At 35.8% G+C, this 17,370-nt stretch overlaps 1 protein-coding gene across 3 annotated transcripts in view; it reads right to left on the reverse strand.

The window, feature by feature from the left end:
• Positions 1-17,370, reverse strand: part of ACAP2 (ArfGAP with coiled-coil, ankyrin repeat and PH domains 2) — a 69,628-nt gene that overhangs the window by 7,376 nt on the left and 44,882 nt on the right. Inside the window, exons 11-23 of one of the 3 annotated variants that reach the window (XM_068406575.1) lie at positions 16,389-16,409; positions 13,146-13,197; positions 11,640-11,740; positions 10,311-10,416; positions 9,728-9,936; positions 9,441-9,510; positions 8,003-8,097; positions 6,434-6,618; positions 5,526-5,618; positions 4,037-4,224; positions 3,589-3,698; positions 2,494-2,604; positions 2,186-2,247 (exon numbers count right to left, since the gene is read on the reverse strand). In XM_068406575.1, coding sequence (XP_068262676.1) covers positions 2,186-2,247; positions 2,494-2,604; positions 3,589-3,698; positions 4,037-4,224; positions 5,526-5,618; positions 6,434-6,618; positions 8,003-8,097; positions 9,441-9,510; positions 9,728-9,936; positions 10,311-10,416; positions 11,640-11,740; positions 13,146-13,197; positions 16,389-16,409 — 1,403 coding nt within the window. The remainder of the gene's footprint in view (positions 1-2,185; positions 2,248-2,493; positions 2,605-3,588; positions 3,699-4,036; positions 4,225-5,525; positions 5,619-6,433; positions 6,619-8,002; positions 8,098-9,440; positions 9,511-9,727; positions 9,937-10,310; positions 10,417-11,639; positions 11,741-13,145; positions 13,198-16,388; positions 16,410-17,370) is intronic. The other 2 variants (XM_068406576.1, XM_068406577.1) reach the window with 2 other exon arrangements.

The raw sequence follows: 17,370 nt of genomic DNA on the forward strand, positions 1-17,370 counted from the left end.
TACACTTACATGTTTACACGACCCTTCTAGCAGGCTAGCAGACATTAACATTTGAAACATTCACATATTTACTTCAACTCTTAAAAGAGACTTCAGCAAGTAAAGGAAAGCAGAGCTATGATACAGCAAGATCCCCTGGCTGGGATGCTGTGCTATAGCTTGCGGCCTGAATTTCAAAAATTACCCTAATGACACCCTCCCTCTGATTTTGGGCAAGCTCTCTCCCTTATAGGAGCTCTACTTTCTGTTGTCAATCTTGCCTGTTTACAAGGATCAGACACCATCTGTACAATCTGATCCAGATGTTTCATCACCTGCAGCCTCTAGACTCTACTGTAATACAAACTAATAAAAAAGTGAAGATATTTTCAATGAAACATTAGTCAGCTTTTTATTTCATCTACCTACTTGAAGCAGCTGTCTAAAAAATTTTTTTTAACAAGATGTCAGGGAAAAGTCTCCTCCATCTCTAGTTTAAACACATTCATATTTTCTTGTAAGTAGTGCCTGTATTTGTTATGAATGAAACATTTTACTAAACATTTGTAACATTTAGTAAACAACTGAGGCTTTTTGTACAAACTACAGAAACACATTTTCTAGTTTATAATAATTTTGGATTTGTGACAGGTCCATTAAATGATCTAAAAGACTCATTTATGTTTTAGCACAGAGCTTTTGAATCAAAATACCTACCTCCCTTAAAACAAAGGCATTTTACTATTTGAAACTGATAGTTATTGTTTTTATCTCTTAAAATAACAATGAGGAGACTCAAAAATACTTCAGTATTTGTTACCTTCAGCCTGTCAGTGAAGTGGTATGTATTATACCAGAAAACAGCTTTACATTCAAAATGGCCAAACTGGCAATAGACTTTTCATATACGTAACCTGCTGCATTTTCTAAGTGGGGAATTCTTCCTCGTTTAAGTTCATAATCAAGTATATACTTCTAAATTATTTGTTGCTCTGCTAAAGAAAGCATTTGAATGTCTGAGTGTCTACAGTACTTTTATTGTTTTAATTTGACTTTCCTAGGAGATTTGTTTAAAAATAAATGTGAAAAACATCTATTCTTAAGGAGAAACTTTATGAAATAAATAAATTGGATTTATTTAATAGAGCTCATCTGGGATATTGACACGAGAATCAATGTTGCCCCTTGAGCATATTCCAGCCCCAACCTGGTAAAAGACATAAACACACACAATCCTTATGGATCAGGGGAACAAACATAAGGGCTTTATAGGAGTGAGCCAAGAGTACTCAGCACTCAACCTTAAAGATAAGGTTTGCCTCTCACTACCAGCAGGTATAGCAGCCTGTTTTTAGCCGTCTAACTTGACAAGTGTGCCTTCATTATTGAAATTTTCATGAGATTAAATTATGGAAGCATATCATAATAGAAGAAATGGCTTACATAAATATCACATCAGAACATAGTGTAAATTGGGACTGAGTGCCTGAGGATAAAGTTGCACATATTCATTAAATATGATTTGTTACTTTCTTGTACCAGTTGGCTCAAATGTCTGCCAATTCTTTTTTTTTTTAACCAAGATACTGTGCATACAAAAATACATACTTAAGAATGACTGTTCCATTTCTTATTTATATCTTAACAAATAAAAATATTTTAAAATAAAATTTGAGGAAATAATACTTTCCTACTTCCATTTGGAGTTATTTTGAAATATTCAATGTACATTTTTACATTGGTGTGCAAGCGTTTTTTATTAAAAAAAGAGGACCATTCCACAGGAAGGAGAATGGTATCCTGTAATAAGATGGACTCCTCAATGGTCTCTGAGCAACCTGGGTCAGGAGGCTGCTGTTAAATAACATCAGGCAAATCCTAACATTATGTGAATTTCAGTGGAACATCAATACGAGAAAACTGTGGACAACTGCCAGCAAAACAGGTTGGTAATGGCTGTACTAACATATACTACTGTAATAATGTACTTCAAACACTCTCCTTTTAGGTCCCCTAAATACTCTAACAAAGTCACACCAGTGAATTTCAATGAAGCTTTAACATGTGTCAGTTGTTTATAAAAACCATTATTGTATGAAGCTATCTTAAATTTCCCTCAGATCCTACGAATCTAATTGTAAACTGATAAATTCCTGAATACACTTCTTGTACTGCATTTCAGTATGATTATTTGTGGAGTATTGACCTGGCTGTCCATAGAGTCCTTCCGATTCACGCATTTCTTCATTCATCCTTGCTAAACGCAACCTGTGATTTAGGAAGCAAAAAGAACAATGTCATCATTAAAGCACTAAAAAAGACTGCAATTCAAGGCCTACAATGCACTCCTGAACCTCATGCCAGCGAGGTCATCCATGGATAGTGCACTCTCTTTGATTTTTCTTTTGCTCTCCCTGTTTTTATGTAAAGGAATTTTGACATTTCTTATATTTTTAACTTGAAACAGAATAGGAAAACCTAGTTACCTAGTGAGAAACAGAACGTACAACTTACAATGTTACAATATCTGCATTTGCAGCTTCTACTGCTATACTCAATGGATCTTTCCCATCTTCATCAGTGGCATGCTGGTTTGCTCCTCGTTTTAGGAATAAACACACTTGTCTGTTTAGAAAAAGCATTTAAGAATAATTTTCACAACAATAAAGGAAAGAAGCAAATAAATTCAAGCTGGATGCAACGCATTTGGCTTAAATCACCAAAAGTATCTTGAAAATATCAAAACATGAGTAAGCAAAACCTTTAATTATTTAACCCACATTAGAAAGACAGCCTAAGTCAAACCACGCTAGCGTAGCAAGGAGTTGAACCCTTTAGAAGCAAGACTCTGCCTTCCTGTATTATCTTAGGTTGTACAACCAAAAAACCTCATCCCTTTCACCATAACAGACAAGAACCACTGAGCAGGATAAATCAATACAGTAAAGAACATAGTTCACCGGTGCCTGATTTACCTGATAGAAACTGATCTCATTTTTCTCTGCTATTATAACTCTTCATCTTTATATATATACTGACCAAGCTTAAGTCTTAAACTCTCCCAAACTGTCAACTTGCACTCTATTTAGAATTTATGCATGCAAAGAGTTTGGGCACCACCAACCAGAATATGATGTCCTCATTTGAACTGAGCTGGTACAGGGTTTCAATTAAAAGCCATGACTCCAAAACTCAAGGAGTAACACAGTACATTTTGAAACGAAATACTCTCTCAGTGCAACACACAGGTGGGATGAGTCAGAAAAAGCCTTGGCCCTCACACACCACTGTTTCTCCTATTTGTATCATAATTCTTAAGAAAATGAGAAAAATCTCGCGAGTCTTCACCAAAAGTACAGGCTATTTCAAAGCATTATTAAATACACATTTTTACAAAATGGACCAAAGTGTGTTTATAGATGTATGTTTTGCTAGTGGATGAGACCGCTAATTCAAAATGTTATTTCCTCTCCCACCACAAGAGTTTAAGAAAAACCTAGATCGCCTGCAATATATTAAAATGCCAGCGTATTTGGAGAAATTAAGCAGCTTCACATTAACAACTATAGTAACAGATGGCCATCTACAAATTCTGGAGCAATGAGTTACCCAGTGTGTCCTAGGACCGTGGCATGGTGCAGGGGTCCTCTGCCTTTCATGTCCCTGATGTTCACGTTGGCCCCATTCTGCAGCAAGAATTCACAAGTAACCAACGAACCCTACGAAATAAAAGCAAAGAAACAATTCAGCACCAGATCTCTAGAATAAAAGCCAAACCTGCTCTGCCTACTCACTACTGAGTCATGTGGCAAAGGAAACAAAAGGGATTTGCTTCCATATCAAATTAAAATGCTACTAGGTTATATAATTAAAAAAAAGCATTAACAGGAAAAAATTAGTTCAGAAATAACTTTGAGAGAACACTGTAAAGACAACTTCAGCATCACATTATCATTCATTAGCAAAGCAAGCAGTTCAAAAGAAACAGTGACACAGAAATATCCCTATTATTCCCCTTCCCCTCCTCCCACATCAGTCAGCACTGTATATCTCATACCCCTCGCACTGCCTGAATGAGTGGTGTTGCTTTGTTTTCTTCTACGTTGACCCAGTTTACTTCAGCTCCGTGGGCCAATGCTTCTGCCATATCTGGAAGATTCTTCTCAAAGGCAGCTTGATACAGCTGCAATCCTGGACTAGGCCGTTTGGAGTCACAGAACACAGAAGACTCTTGCTTGTCTCCTTCTGAAAAGAAAAAAAAATTGCTTATCTAATCCCTGTTTTTATAAGGTACCTCCTGGAATTCTGACCAAAAATGTCATGTCTCTGGCATAAGGTAGCTCAGGTTTTGCAGAATGCTGTGCATTGTTGTCCCATTCTGCCAGAAGTCACAGATGCCTTTAGTTTATTCCAGCATTCAGGCATGGCCACTTCACAGAATTATAACTGCCCAGAAAACATTCTCTCCACATTACTGGCACATGTGAATATCCTTCAATCTACCTATTCCATGTCATTTCTAAGAACTGATTTTAGGTTAGAAGTGTGTTTTATCCTATATTACAAGATATGAATAAAACTAATTTCCTGCAGAGATGTAGTCACACAAATATATCTTTATCTGCAACAGCTTGATACACCTGAATACAAGGCTAATACTGTTCTGACTTAATTTTTGTTAAAAGATACCATTGTCATTTACCAATTACTTGCCGTGGCTATAATCTTTTGGGCTAAAGCATAATCTTTCTTTTAATCTCAGTAAGAGGTATACAGAGTGAAGTCTGGGAGATAAAGACATTGTTACATAGAAGCTTTCATGAGTTACAGCATCATGTTTCTACCATGCAGGCAAAGAAAGGATCTAAGCCACATGCTGCTTGCCTACAAACCACAGCTGTGAACTACTGGATTGAAAACATACCTCAGAAGAGTGCTTTGACGTAGAAGAATAAGTTTGCTCTACAAATAAATGTTTTGGATATTTTGACAAGCCATACTCAATACATCTGTCAGCCCAGGATGCTAATATGACATAGCAAATAATTCCATCAATCAATTCATAATGGTTTGAGTAAAGAGGCAGTAATGCTCAAACACATGGTCAATTCCACATAAGTGGAAACCAGAAAAATCAAGCAAGAATGCTCAAGTAACATAAAAGCCTATCATCTGTGACATCACAGGAATTCCATCTCCAAGGATTTAACTATTTATAAAAGGATTATGCATTTCTGTGGAGACTTGTCTGTATCAACATGCAGCATTGCTCTATCTGCTAAAAAACAAAGTTCTAGCTCAGTATCATCTGACTGGCAAAACCAGAATTCTCTGAACTCATTTAGAAGGATTCAATGTCATTCTTGCTAGCAAGCCTGGAGAAGAGAAAGGTCACTCAAGCGATTATAACCCTTGTTAAAAACGTTTCAGCCCACCAGGATAGAAGAGACATGAATTGTATCATCAAGCACTAATCTCTTTGGCAAGAACATGCTACCAAGAAGTAGTGATTAAATTTGCACCTTAAAGTGCAAAGCCTAACGCACCTGGTTCATACAAACTGTTAGCTGATATAGTAGGGGCAAGGTGTTCTCTGCTGTCATCAGCACTCTGCTGGATCCCACTGTCACTGCTTCGTACTGTTTTGGGGAGAAACTAATTACTATGCAGATCGTAAGTTACCTACTCTTCACAGATACCATGATAATAAAGCAAGCTCTTATACTTGGTCCTGAATACAAAATTTTTTTTAAATGACTAGTAATTATTCAATATTCTTAATGCATCCATAGAAAAATATGAAGTCACATGTTGCAACTGTAACATTTATAACAATAATAAATGCCAAAGATTATTAGAAAGTAAAAGATCAGGATAAGTAAAAAAGCTTAAATTATTTCATGAAAACACTAAGCAATGCAGTAGCCTGGAGACAATGGATTAAAGGCAGGGAGATGGCCACAACACGCAATGGATCACTAGTGCAAATACTGAACACGCCATAGCTGTAGTACTTACTACTACGTAGTTTTGAAGAGGTATCAAAGTAGGAGAAGAGTGAATCTAGTTCATCAGGACAGAACAGAGACTCCCGCCTCGCCTCGTCGCTATTTACAGCAACCGCTGGGACATGCAAGTTAGCAAAGCACAAAGCAGGCAGTAAGGAAGGGACAGGGCAGGAAAGAACGTTATCGGAAAAATTAAGAAGGATGAAAATACGGAGGAAAGAAGGTAGTTAATATGTTTCTGAATGATAAGCATCCCCACTCCAAATTCTTCCCCACCTAAAAATGCACATCTCTGAACAAGTCTTTTCTCCCCTGTACTTCTGAACTTTGACCCATTAAAAGAGATTCCGATTTCTCTGCATAAGGCAGGAAATCAATTAATACAAAACCGTGTTACTTTAAAAAGAATATGTGTAATACAGCTAAGGATAGAAGTGCATAAATACCTTTTTGGGATGCTGCACCTTGTTCCCCTGCCAAGAGGGATTTTTCAGGGCCACTGTGCCTTTTCTCTTCCTGACTTTGAGGAAAAACTTTTGTTCCAGATTCAAGCAGAGATACTGATGCAGGCTGCTTCTCTACAAACTTTCTTTCCACATATTTTGCTCTGATGTATGCCTCCTTCTCCTGCCTGTCATATACAAAACCCCTGGAGTTAGTAAGCTAATATTTTAATATATTAAAAGAACACCCATTTTATACTAAAGCCAGTAACCAAAACTGTAGTTTGGCATTGCACATAAGACACACTTATGACATTTTCAGAAACATGAAGAGCACACTGTCTAGTCTTTCTGGATTCTTGATTAAATTTTGCATAAGGCTCAAAATAAATTAATTTTGTTAAGTTAATATGTGTACATTTTCTTTCAGGCAGAGACTTTAGAAAGTGGTATGTGGAAGAAATAAGCATTAGCTACTGTATGTTACTTAGAACAGAATAGACTATTTCAGTTGGAAGGGACCTACAACGATCATCTAGTCCAACTACCACTCCTTGGTATTAATCCTTTATACATGTTTTACATTGTTAATAACCAATTAATATACCATATATTTAGTTTCTTAGGTAAATATAAATTGCAACATTTGTTAAAGGAACATCAAGACTGCACAAGAGAGCCACAACAATAATAAGCCTTGGGTAGGCACAGCCACCAGTTCCATAACGCACACTGAAATATTTTTTTCTTGTAACCTGAGGTTATCGTCTTAAGACACACACACCAGTTGTGACAAACTGATGAAAGAGGCTATAAAAGTATTACTATTGAAACTGCTGAAAAGCAGTTACTACTAGAAGGAATATCTAGCAAATCTCCTACATTATTTATATTATCATCATTGTCTCCAAATTGCCAATGCTTTATAAACCACTGTTTTCTATAATATAAAACTGCCTGATGGCAAGCAGCACAGAACTGGAAAACTAGTAAAAAAAAAAAAAAGGTTTAAAAGACATCTTATACAGCAGAACAAGACACTAGGAAACTACCTTCAAATGCAAATTAGCATCAGAAAAATGGAAGACAGCCGTACAATCATCAGAAGATTGCTGTAAAGCAGCAGAGCTCATGTACAATGTAGGCAGAAATAAAAGAGCATTCTGGGCATCAGGGATCAAAAGTCAAACTCAAGAACAAAGTCACTGTAAACAAAAGGCAGAGGCACAGGCTCCTTCCAGGAACACTCACAGACAGTACAGCTGGCTGAGGTGGTACAAAGAAAACTGGAAACAAAATCAACATGACCATGTTGACGAGAGAGAGCAGGATGCTATAGAGTTGTCACCAAAAGGAGGGAGTGAGATCAGAAAAAGAACAAGTGGACGAGAGAGGCTGAATGGGACCAACAGAAGGAATACCCAATAAAGACAGAGTGAGAAAAAGGGGGAGAGCAAAACATACTGGTGGCAAGGGAAAATGAGGAGTAAATCAAGGGGTGTTACACAGTAAAGTGGCAGCATCTTTTAAAGCTGGAGGCTGAAGGAAGAGGCACTGCTAGTAAATTACTACCTTTGGCTTCCAGATTGTGGCTTCTTTACTCCCACTTTTTCCAACTTCGCTTCATATATTCTATTTATAACATCATTTCCCAATTCACACATAAGCTATGAAGCAAAATAAATAAATTCAAATACAGTTACAAAAGGCTTTCTCTACCTATTTAGCTGTTTTTAACCCCACTCAGCCTATTTTTACAACTTAGTATTTTCACTGGTAAAAGTACACCTACAGAAATAAGCATGGCTTTATATCATGATAATGAAACCATCAGTGAATACAGAGACCAAATTCCGAGTAAGATAGCAAAAAATATAGTTGCCCTTTTAAAGTGTCATTCCCTTCTGATAAAGGACTGCAAAAATGACCATCTGTCAGTCAAGAATCTTTTTTGTGCTATCAGAATGACATCTGCAGGCCTCATTAACGAAGGTACTTTTTTCCGCTAGCTTTGCCAGTAGCTATTCTTATCCCATCGGCAAGAGACAATTCAATCAATTCTATTCCATCTTGTCATTTTTGCTAAACCATAATCTATTATGTCTGTAGCAAAAAAAAAAATCAAAGACAAAAACCAGCCTGCATATACTACGTTCAGGAGAATTTGGCCCATGAAGTCCAGCTTACTGATGGCAATGAACAGACTTCTTGCTTCTAATACCAGGTAGAATATTCAGCTCTGGTATTTACATACAAAGGGTGTCGTTGTTGGGGTTTTTTGTTTGTTTGTTTCCTCAGCATGAACACATTAATATTAAAATTATTTAAGGTCAAACCACAAGAGAAACACCCCTGCTCACATTGTCTTTTGATTTTTCAGAATAGAGAAGCAATACCTAAGTACCAGAACATCACAGCTAGAAACAAATGCTTTGAATCAGTTATTCAATTGCACACATGCATCCACGCATGAGTTTCTATTTTGGTATTTCAATGTCACATGATTTTCATAATCATGTTTCAAGCTAGAATTTTGGCACACAAATAGCACACAAGAGCAGTTGCATGAATGTTCTCCTATAAGCCAGCAGGAGAACGAAATCAAGATCTCACTGTAAGAGTTGGCATCTGAATTTTCAATTATGATCATGCTTTAGGCTGATACAGCACTTGCAGAATTTTTCAGCCCACTATATTATTGGTCTGGAAACCATTTTTATATGTTGAAAGTTCAGATGAAACTTTCAAAAGTGCATTTGCAAACCTGAAAGTGTCATAAGTTGTTCTGACTCACAAGTTTGTAACAAGAATGACTACTGCTACCGCATGTATTATAAGAAAGTATGAATTAAAAAAAACCAACATAACTATAAGCACTTTTGCATAGAAAATTTAAGACACACACTGAGTATAAATGCAAGTGTTCCCTGCATTGAACTTTCTGATGCACGGGCTTTAGAACAACAATCTAAGTACCAAATAGAAACTTGTTTCAAAAATACTGTCATACCTTTAGAAGTTCAGGTTCCCATGAATCCAGTGTTAAAGATCTTACTTTTGAAAAGTGGACTCCCAAGCTCCTAAACAGCATGAAAAAAAATTAACCTGTAACTGCATGCTGTGTCTTACCTCAGACAGCTTTACCATTAATTTATGCAAATAAAGCAGTTACCTTAATTCTGTTTACAAACAGGGGTCTCTAACCTTGCTTCAATATACACTTGAAGAGGCAAATGCCACCTAATTCCTAATTAGGTCAATGCACAAATCAAATATAGTTCTGAAGAGTTTCCCAACCTGTGTATCCCAGAGCACTCAATGCACAGCGTGATTCCTAGGTTGATACTGGCCCAGCGAGGATCTGCCAAACCACAATCACAGCAGGCAGCATTACCAGGAATACACTGAACTCGCTGAAGAGCACTTTCTCCCTTTAACAACTTCTCTTTTGTCTCACTGCCAGATTCTAGGCTTCCAGTAGAAGGGGATGATTTCTTTTCCTGTTTCTGAAAAAAAAGAAAAGAGACAAACAAAAAAGACAAACACACTAAATATAAGAAATAAAAGTCCTACAGATACTGACAGTGCACTACAATCCTAGAAAAGTAACTTTAAGGCCAAGGAAAGCCATAGAACTGAAAAAATGTTTAGCTTTTTAGAAGAAAAATCTCATCAAAACATATAGGCTGAAGTAGCATTAGTAAGATGGAATGAAAGATAGATTAGATAGAAATGATAGTCTTCAAAATTTCATTGCATTTCCACTGGAAGACAAACAATGGATTCTTTCTTCCTCCCCTCTCATAAAAAGAGGTTTTCTCTATTTTTGATTTTCAGGATCTAAAAGGAGGGTGGTTGTTTGGTTGGTTTTTAAACTCACCTCAGATTCATCCCCTTTCTCTCTATATGCTGTAGCAATACTGGTCTGAACAGCCTTAATCCATGCCTGTCGCAGCTTTTCCGAGTCAGCCTGAAGCATGCAGCTTCTGTGACAAATACAAATGTACTCAGATTCAGAGAGACTGACCAAGCAGCTACATCAAACAACACATTGTTCAATAAAATACGACACTTGAGAAAGTTTCTTACTATCACCACAAGTATATTGTTTAGTAGGCATCATCTAATAAACCCATTTATTTTGGGATAACAAAGCAGCTCATCCTTTATGAATTGCGAACTCCTTGTTTCAAAACTATTTGCAGGTAATGCTAAAATATATAGATATGACTCTCCAAATAACCCAGAGAATAGTTTAGCTTCCTATTCCCTTTCTTTTCTCATTCTAAATTTTTCATTTTTATATCCTCACATGCAATATGCCTCCATGACTAATTACACACGATACAGGTATCAGTCCTTGAAAACACAGTTCATTCACTGAGATCAAGAGAAAATGATTTTAGAGCTCTCTGACAAAGAATGAACTACTTTTCACACCAACAGTCAAAGGAAACAGGTCATGAAGTATAAAACTGTTCCAACACTTATGGGCTGAAAAAGTATAGGCAAGCAGAAGCAAAAGCACATGTTAAAGTGAATGACAACTGAGGATGCAAACATTAGGACAGCAATCTATTAAGAAGAGAAACGTAAGTAGGAGTGAGGAGTGTAGATAACATCCAAACCTAAAAGCAGGTTGACTTTATATAAAAAATTTAAATATAGTCACATTTCAAAATCTTTAATGAGAAATCCATGTCCTGCACCCAGGCTGCAGCAGGACTGCCATACTTCTCCAAATATAACCAATAAACTGCACTGCTAGCACTGAAAAATATTTTTATTTGGTAGTTTCATTTAGTGCATTCTGAAATGTAATTTAACATTACTGAGATGACAACTTATTAATATGTTTCTTTCTCATTACAACAATCAGAAATTTGGAAAAACTTAGATCTATTTTCAACGTTACTAAGCAACTTAATAGTATCAGCTACTACTAAACCACAACAGCTCCACAACCACAAGCCATTTATGCATAAAGCACAAGAATGCATGTTTATTTTAATGCCAAAAGTAAACTAAATACTAGGAACACTTCTCACAGCATCACTTACTCTTAGCCAAAATTTCAGAAAACAGAATTGTTCAGATACTTTTCCTGTTTTGATCTATCCCAAGAGAAATGTTAATCTTGCATTTCAGGACAACCGAATGTAATAATTTTTTTATTTTTAAACAAACATACTGCATCACTTCTCCTTACTTTGTTGGAGAAACCACCTCAAAACAGAAACGTCTTTCTATGTCCTCACAGTGTTTAACCGTGCAAAGCCGCAAGTCTTCAACAACTACTGTGGGATTATCCTAAGAGACAAAAATTAACACAACAAATCACAGAGGAAAGACAATAAAGTTGCTAATAATCCCAAATTATTTATCATTTCATTCTATTTGATTGTTTACACAAATTTTTCCTCCAAAAATAAAAGTATAAAAGGTAGAATCAGAGTGACTTAGCAGGAAATATTTAGATAAATTTTACTGTTTCATTATATTTTATGAAAATTAATACAAACTTTGAAGAATTCCTTTATACCTACAATTCAATCTACTAAATAATCAACACTGTAAATTCAAACAACAGTATTCAAAAGTGTTCAAAGATACTTTCTAAGAGATGCAATTAGCTCTCTTATAAATCAGCGGGATTATACCTAAATCAGTAGGATTATAAGTGCCAAGTACAAAAACCAGAAGCTGGATGCAGGGGTTTTTACAATTCAATTCAGTTCATAAGAACTCTATTCTAAGCTAATGGCATTTTAAAGGGGTGTTTTCAGAAAAAACCAAAAATGTAACTGGAATTCACAAACACATAATGCCCAACTCAAATGTGCTCACACAAACTCAACTGTGTGTTTCCTTTCCAACCACAAAAATGAAGACCCTTGCTTTGATAGCCTCACATGACAAGGAATAGCCTCTGAACCTGGTCTGTTAACATTGAAGAGAAATGAACTGTCATAAGCTCTACCCCTTTTTTTTTTTTTTTTTTACTTCTTCATACAGTTCTCTCGTTTTTTCCAACATGAAGAACAGTTACAGCTGTGTGGTACAAAAGCAGATTCTAGAACAGTAAACAAAGGAGCACATGCCCAAATGTTGCCTGACAAGGCTAGCTGCTACAGCTTGGGGCAGAGCTGCACTTGCTGCTGTAATATACAACAATTGTACTTTCCCACCAGCACAAAGACACATATTGACTGCTGAACCACCTCACATTTTCGGTATTAAATACACGTACATAGCATCCCTGACTGTTTCATAACAAATGCTTTCATGTCTTCCCCGCCCGGCAGCTGCTAAATTGGGGATGTGAACCCAGTTAAGTAACTGGAGAGAGCAAGTCCTGGAAGGGTTAAACACAACTGCTCAAAGAACAGCATGGAAGATTTCCCTACCGCCAAGTACATACAAGCCTTTTGGGACCAACAACTTTTAAGGCTCTTCAAAAACATTCTCTGCAACATGATAACAAAACTCACAGCAAAAAAAGTATGTGCTTACAAGTCACTCTGCAGGAATCTCAAAATCTGTAAGTGTAGCTATTAGTCTCGTTTTACCAAGGGAGAAACTAATTCAGAAAATCCTTTAGGTTATTCAAGGCCACACAGGATGCCAATGTCAGCACTGTTTCTCCTTCCCCTGATCAATCAGCAAAACCATCACCCACACTCCAAACTAGCCCAAGCCAGTTTTTGATACCTACCTTAAATTTCTTCTGGTACACAAGTTGGTTATTTTGTATTGAGAACCAGCGCCTATTCAAATAAAGAGACATCCAGAGAGTACATAACTGATTTTACAGTGCTTATTTGACTGAAATGTGCTAACATACAGTCTACAGAGAGACTGCGTAAAAGAATTCACAAAAGTAATTCTGCGGTCAGTTTTGGCAAGTATTTCGTGAGAATAATGGAAAAGAGAAAGCAGAGACAAAACAGAAAAGAAAGCAAGGTTCAAATGATTTGAGTCCTAAACAAACACATTCATGTTATGACAACATTAGTTAAGCTATCACACAAAACATTTTCACTTCAAAGAACAGTTGCTTTTGTATTTTAGCAGCAAGCTACAATTTTAAGTAATTGTTTGATAACACAAATTCAGATAGCTTGAATAACAAAAATACTTAAACTATGTAAACTACTCGCTCCTGAAATACTTTTGAGAGTAGAACTAAGACATAACTTACAAAGGCACTATAAATACTACAGAGTTGCTATCCCATGTAGTTTTTATGTCTCTCTATATTTGGCATTTCTTAAAATTTTAGAAGCTGAAACAGAAAGATTGCACACAAAACCAAAGCAAAACCAAGGAAAACCTTTTAAGAGGATCCTAACTTAAGCCTCAGCTTTGTAGGAAAATATCAAATAAAAGACTTAATGAAGGCATCCTATAAAATCCAAATGACAATGTAACACTTAAACTCCTCTGAACTGTATCCTTCCTTGTCATACTCACTGTTCAGATAGTATACAATTCACAGAGAATGGAAAGATCATTCATATTTTGGAAAAAATTATGAGTGCCTCAGATCTCTAAGAACTGTGTTTTATCAGATCACTGAAGAATAAAAAAAACCAGCAAATTTAACCATCCCTTTCTTCCTCTTCTGGGGATGCACAAAAGAAAAACTAACCAATCAATCACCACTGGTTTTGAACTGACAAAAATTAAAGGAATATAAAAAATAATTCAGTCTTGCAGTACTACTTACACTTTTTTGTTTTGTTCAGGTGAACCTGTGTTTATCATAGCATTATCTCAATTATCTCAAATACCCCACTTACACCACACATCAATTTTTCTGCACTTCCAATTAGTGTGAATGGTAACAGTATACAAAATATCGTATTGCAACATGTCTCATTCTCCACAAGCTGTTGAACTTCAAGATACAGTTTAATACAATTAGTAACAAGAGGGTTCCATATACTCAACTACCACAAGCCATTCATGAAAAGAAGCACACCAAGATTGTTAAGAAAAATTAAGATATACAAAAAAAATTAAGATTCAAATCAGAAAATCTAGTATTTGTTAGAAAAGTTAGTACTTAGTAGACAGATGAGATTCTACCTTTTAACAATTAATCTTTTCAAATGTTGTGCAGATTTATTTAATTTAAAAAGCAACAACAGGATCCTTTAATAATGGATTTCCAACATCATAACAGCCCTCTTTTTGGGTTAAGATAATTGTACAGAATAATGCAAGAAGGTAACTACTTTTTCAATTTATTAACAGCAGTAGTTTTGGTCACTGCTATTTAAAAGGTATCACCTTTACCATCTATTTAAAAAAAACCCCACAGATGCAGTAACTAAGCCTCAAATATGAGCATAAGGCAGGTTATTACTAATATTTAAATAGGTAACTGAACAGAAAAGCAGGCTAGAAAAGGAAAATAAAGTCAGGCTTTTTATGTGCTTTTTTTTGAACATAACACCAAATAGAAAAACATGAAAAGCAGTGCCTAAGTGATAAAGGAAAAAAAAAAAAATGCAGCCTTGCCCCAAGATAACATGCAATGGAGCAAGTCCCTAATAATGGCCTTAGGTAGTGTAATTAACTTCATTAATGCAATGCTTCATTTGTTCTATAGCTACATATTTAGTGAGTTACTGAAGTAAATAAGCTCCAATCTGATCAGCTGGATATAAGTGAGCACACAAATTGTAAAACAAATTTGTGTCATCTTTAAAGCCTAGTCTAGAAGTTTTCAAAGTCTTCCATCCCCTTTTTTTCCTAGTAGAGAAATTAAATCTGTTTAAGAGAACTTTCCAGTCCAGTCAAAAAGTGTGGTGTTTTTGATTTTTTTTAAGAAACTTTTATTGAACAAGATCAACAATTTAGAATTTAGTATAACTTTTAGATCACACTTTTGAAGTAGATGTATTAACTTTATTTTCATTGACATTTTATCGCATGCTTGAAAAAATAAAAGTGGCAGAGTCCCTTCCAACATGCCAGCACCACAGCAGTTTTATTCAGGCCACAAACTTTGAGTTATTTCATATTAACCAAGTATCATCAATAAACTCTATTCATTACTGTAGGAAACAGACTGCTGGAGGTCTACAGCAGTAACAGCCAGGAACTTCTGAGGTACAATAAATGTACTGAAGGTGCTGTTATAGGGTATACCACATCTATCCTCTTCTAAGAATTAATGTTCATAAACCTTCAAGCAACATGGGTGCAGTAAGTACTGACCATTACCAAAGTTTCTTTAAATGTGTCATTCTGTCAAAAATAGGAAAGCAGCATGGTGAAGGAGAAAACATACTTGGGGAATCTTAAAGTAATTCGCACTGCCTCACTCAGTAGTGCTTAATTATAGCTGTTTAGGATTAGAAACTGAATGTTTTCCATCATTTATACCTACACAATTCAAAAGAGTATTTGTTAAATAGGAAACAATACAAATTTCATCAAAAAACTTTTCCAGTTTCTGAGAACTGAGTAATACCAAAAAGAAATATAAAATTTAAATTGAGTTTTACATCAGAGAAGAATCATATTTATTGATTCTCAAAAGGAAACCATTTTCTTCAGTAGTTGCTATCAGCACACAAATAGAACAGTCGATTAAGAACGCACAACATTTAAAAGTTACATCGCTATTTCCAATGCAATTGATAAGAAAAATCTTACCAACTTCAACTGGAAAAAGTCAAAACACTGATCTTGTACTCTCAGAAGTTTGAGTGCAGAAACTTTGCTTTAATTCCTTTTTAGCTAAAACTAGCTCAATCTTTCTAATTCTTTTAAAGGAGCTGAATGGCAGGTATACTGGCACCCCAGGCAGAATCCTTCTGTTATTTTCTTAGACTGAGCCACTTATACATCCATTGCAAGTAATCAAAATTAAATGCAGGGTTAATTAAGAGTTTTTTGCGTGCCAAAGAAACATTGGGAAGGTATAAAAGAAGTTGGTTGGTACCTGATGTGATCTGGCTTTTTCCTGTCATGTGAAAAAATGGGGTAGGATTAAAACATAAGGGAAAGGAGGAGAAGGAATGAAAAATGCAAAATGAGCAAAATAAGCAAAGAATTAGCATGATCTGAAAATACAGCAGAATTAAAAAGGAAAATATTTAATGCATCCAATCTAAAAACTATTCAGAACAGTGTTTGATAAATGCTTTTCTCCGTACACACATTTATTCACGCATATCTTTCTTCGTGATATGGACTTATTTTTCACTTGAATTTCTAGGAACTAAACCAGCTTTCCACCTACTGCTCCACAATAATAAATGCACCCGATTTCAGTTCCTGATGCCTTAAGAAAAATTGTGTACAATAAGATATATCATTTACAAACAGATCGACGTACATTCAAAAAATAGGATTCCATACCTATTACTGTAAGACTTTCCAGTATAAAACATCATTTTGATTCCACTAAAGTATATTATCTGAAATACTCATGTACATTATACACCATCCATTTAGTCACAATAAAAAGAGATTGCAAAATCTCCAGCTCTTTCAAAACACAGCAACATTGAATTGCAAATAGCTCTTGTGGTTTACTTTGTAACCTGCTCAAACACTGTTTCTCAAGCCAGCCTCATGCAGAACTATCCAAGAACAGGAAACTTGAAGCAAAAGCCCAAGCAACTGAAGTCTTCAGACAATTAAACCCAAGCTGCCAGATGCTCCAGGAAGAAACTACATATTCTAGGAACAAATTATCTTGGATTAGCAACAAAATAAGGTTTCATTCCCTAGAACAGACCTGTCCCCCTTGAAAGGGTTGCATTATATGGTTCCGATCTTTTTCTCTCCCATCAGCCAGACTTTTTCCCAGGATAATCCACCATGGTGTCTATAGATTTGCTGACCAAGACGCCCAGAGAAACATCACAATTACCTAATTTGTTAGCTAGAATCATACTGATGTGTGTCAAACCCAGACA

The sequence above is a fragment of the Nyctibius grandis genome, chromosome 8 (genome assembly GCF_013368605.1).
Source record: "Nyctibius grandis isolate bNycGra1 chromosome 8, bNycGra1.pri, whole genome shotgun sequence".
NCBI classification, from domain to species: Eukaryota; Metazoa; Chordata; class Aves; order Nyctibiiformes; family Nyctibiidae; genus Nyctibius; species Nyctibius grandis.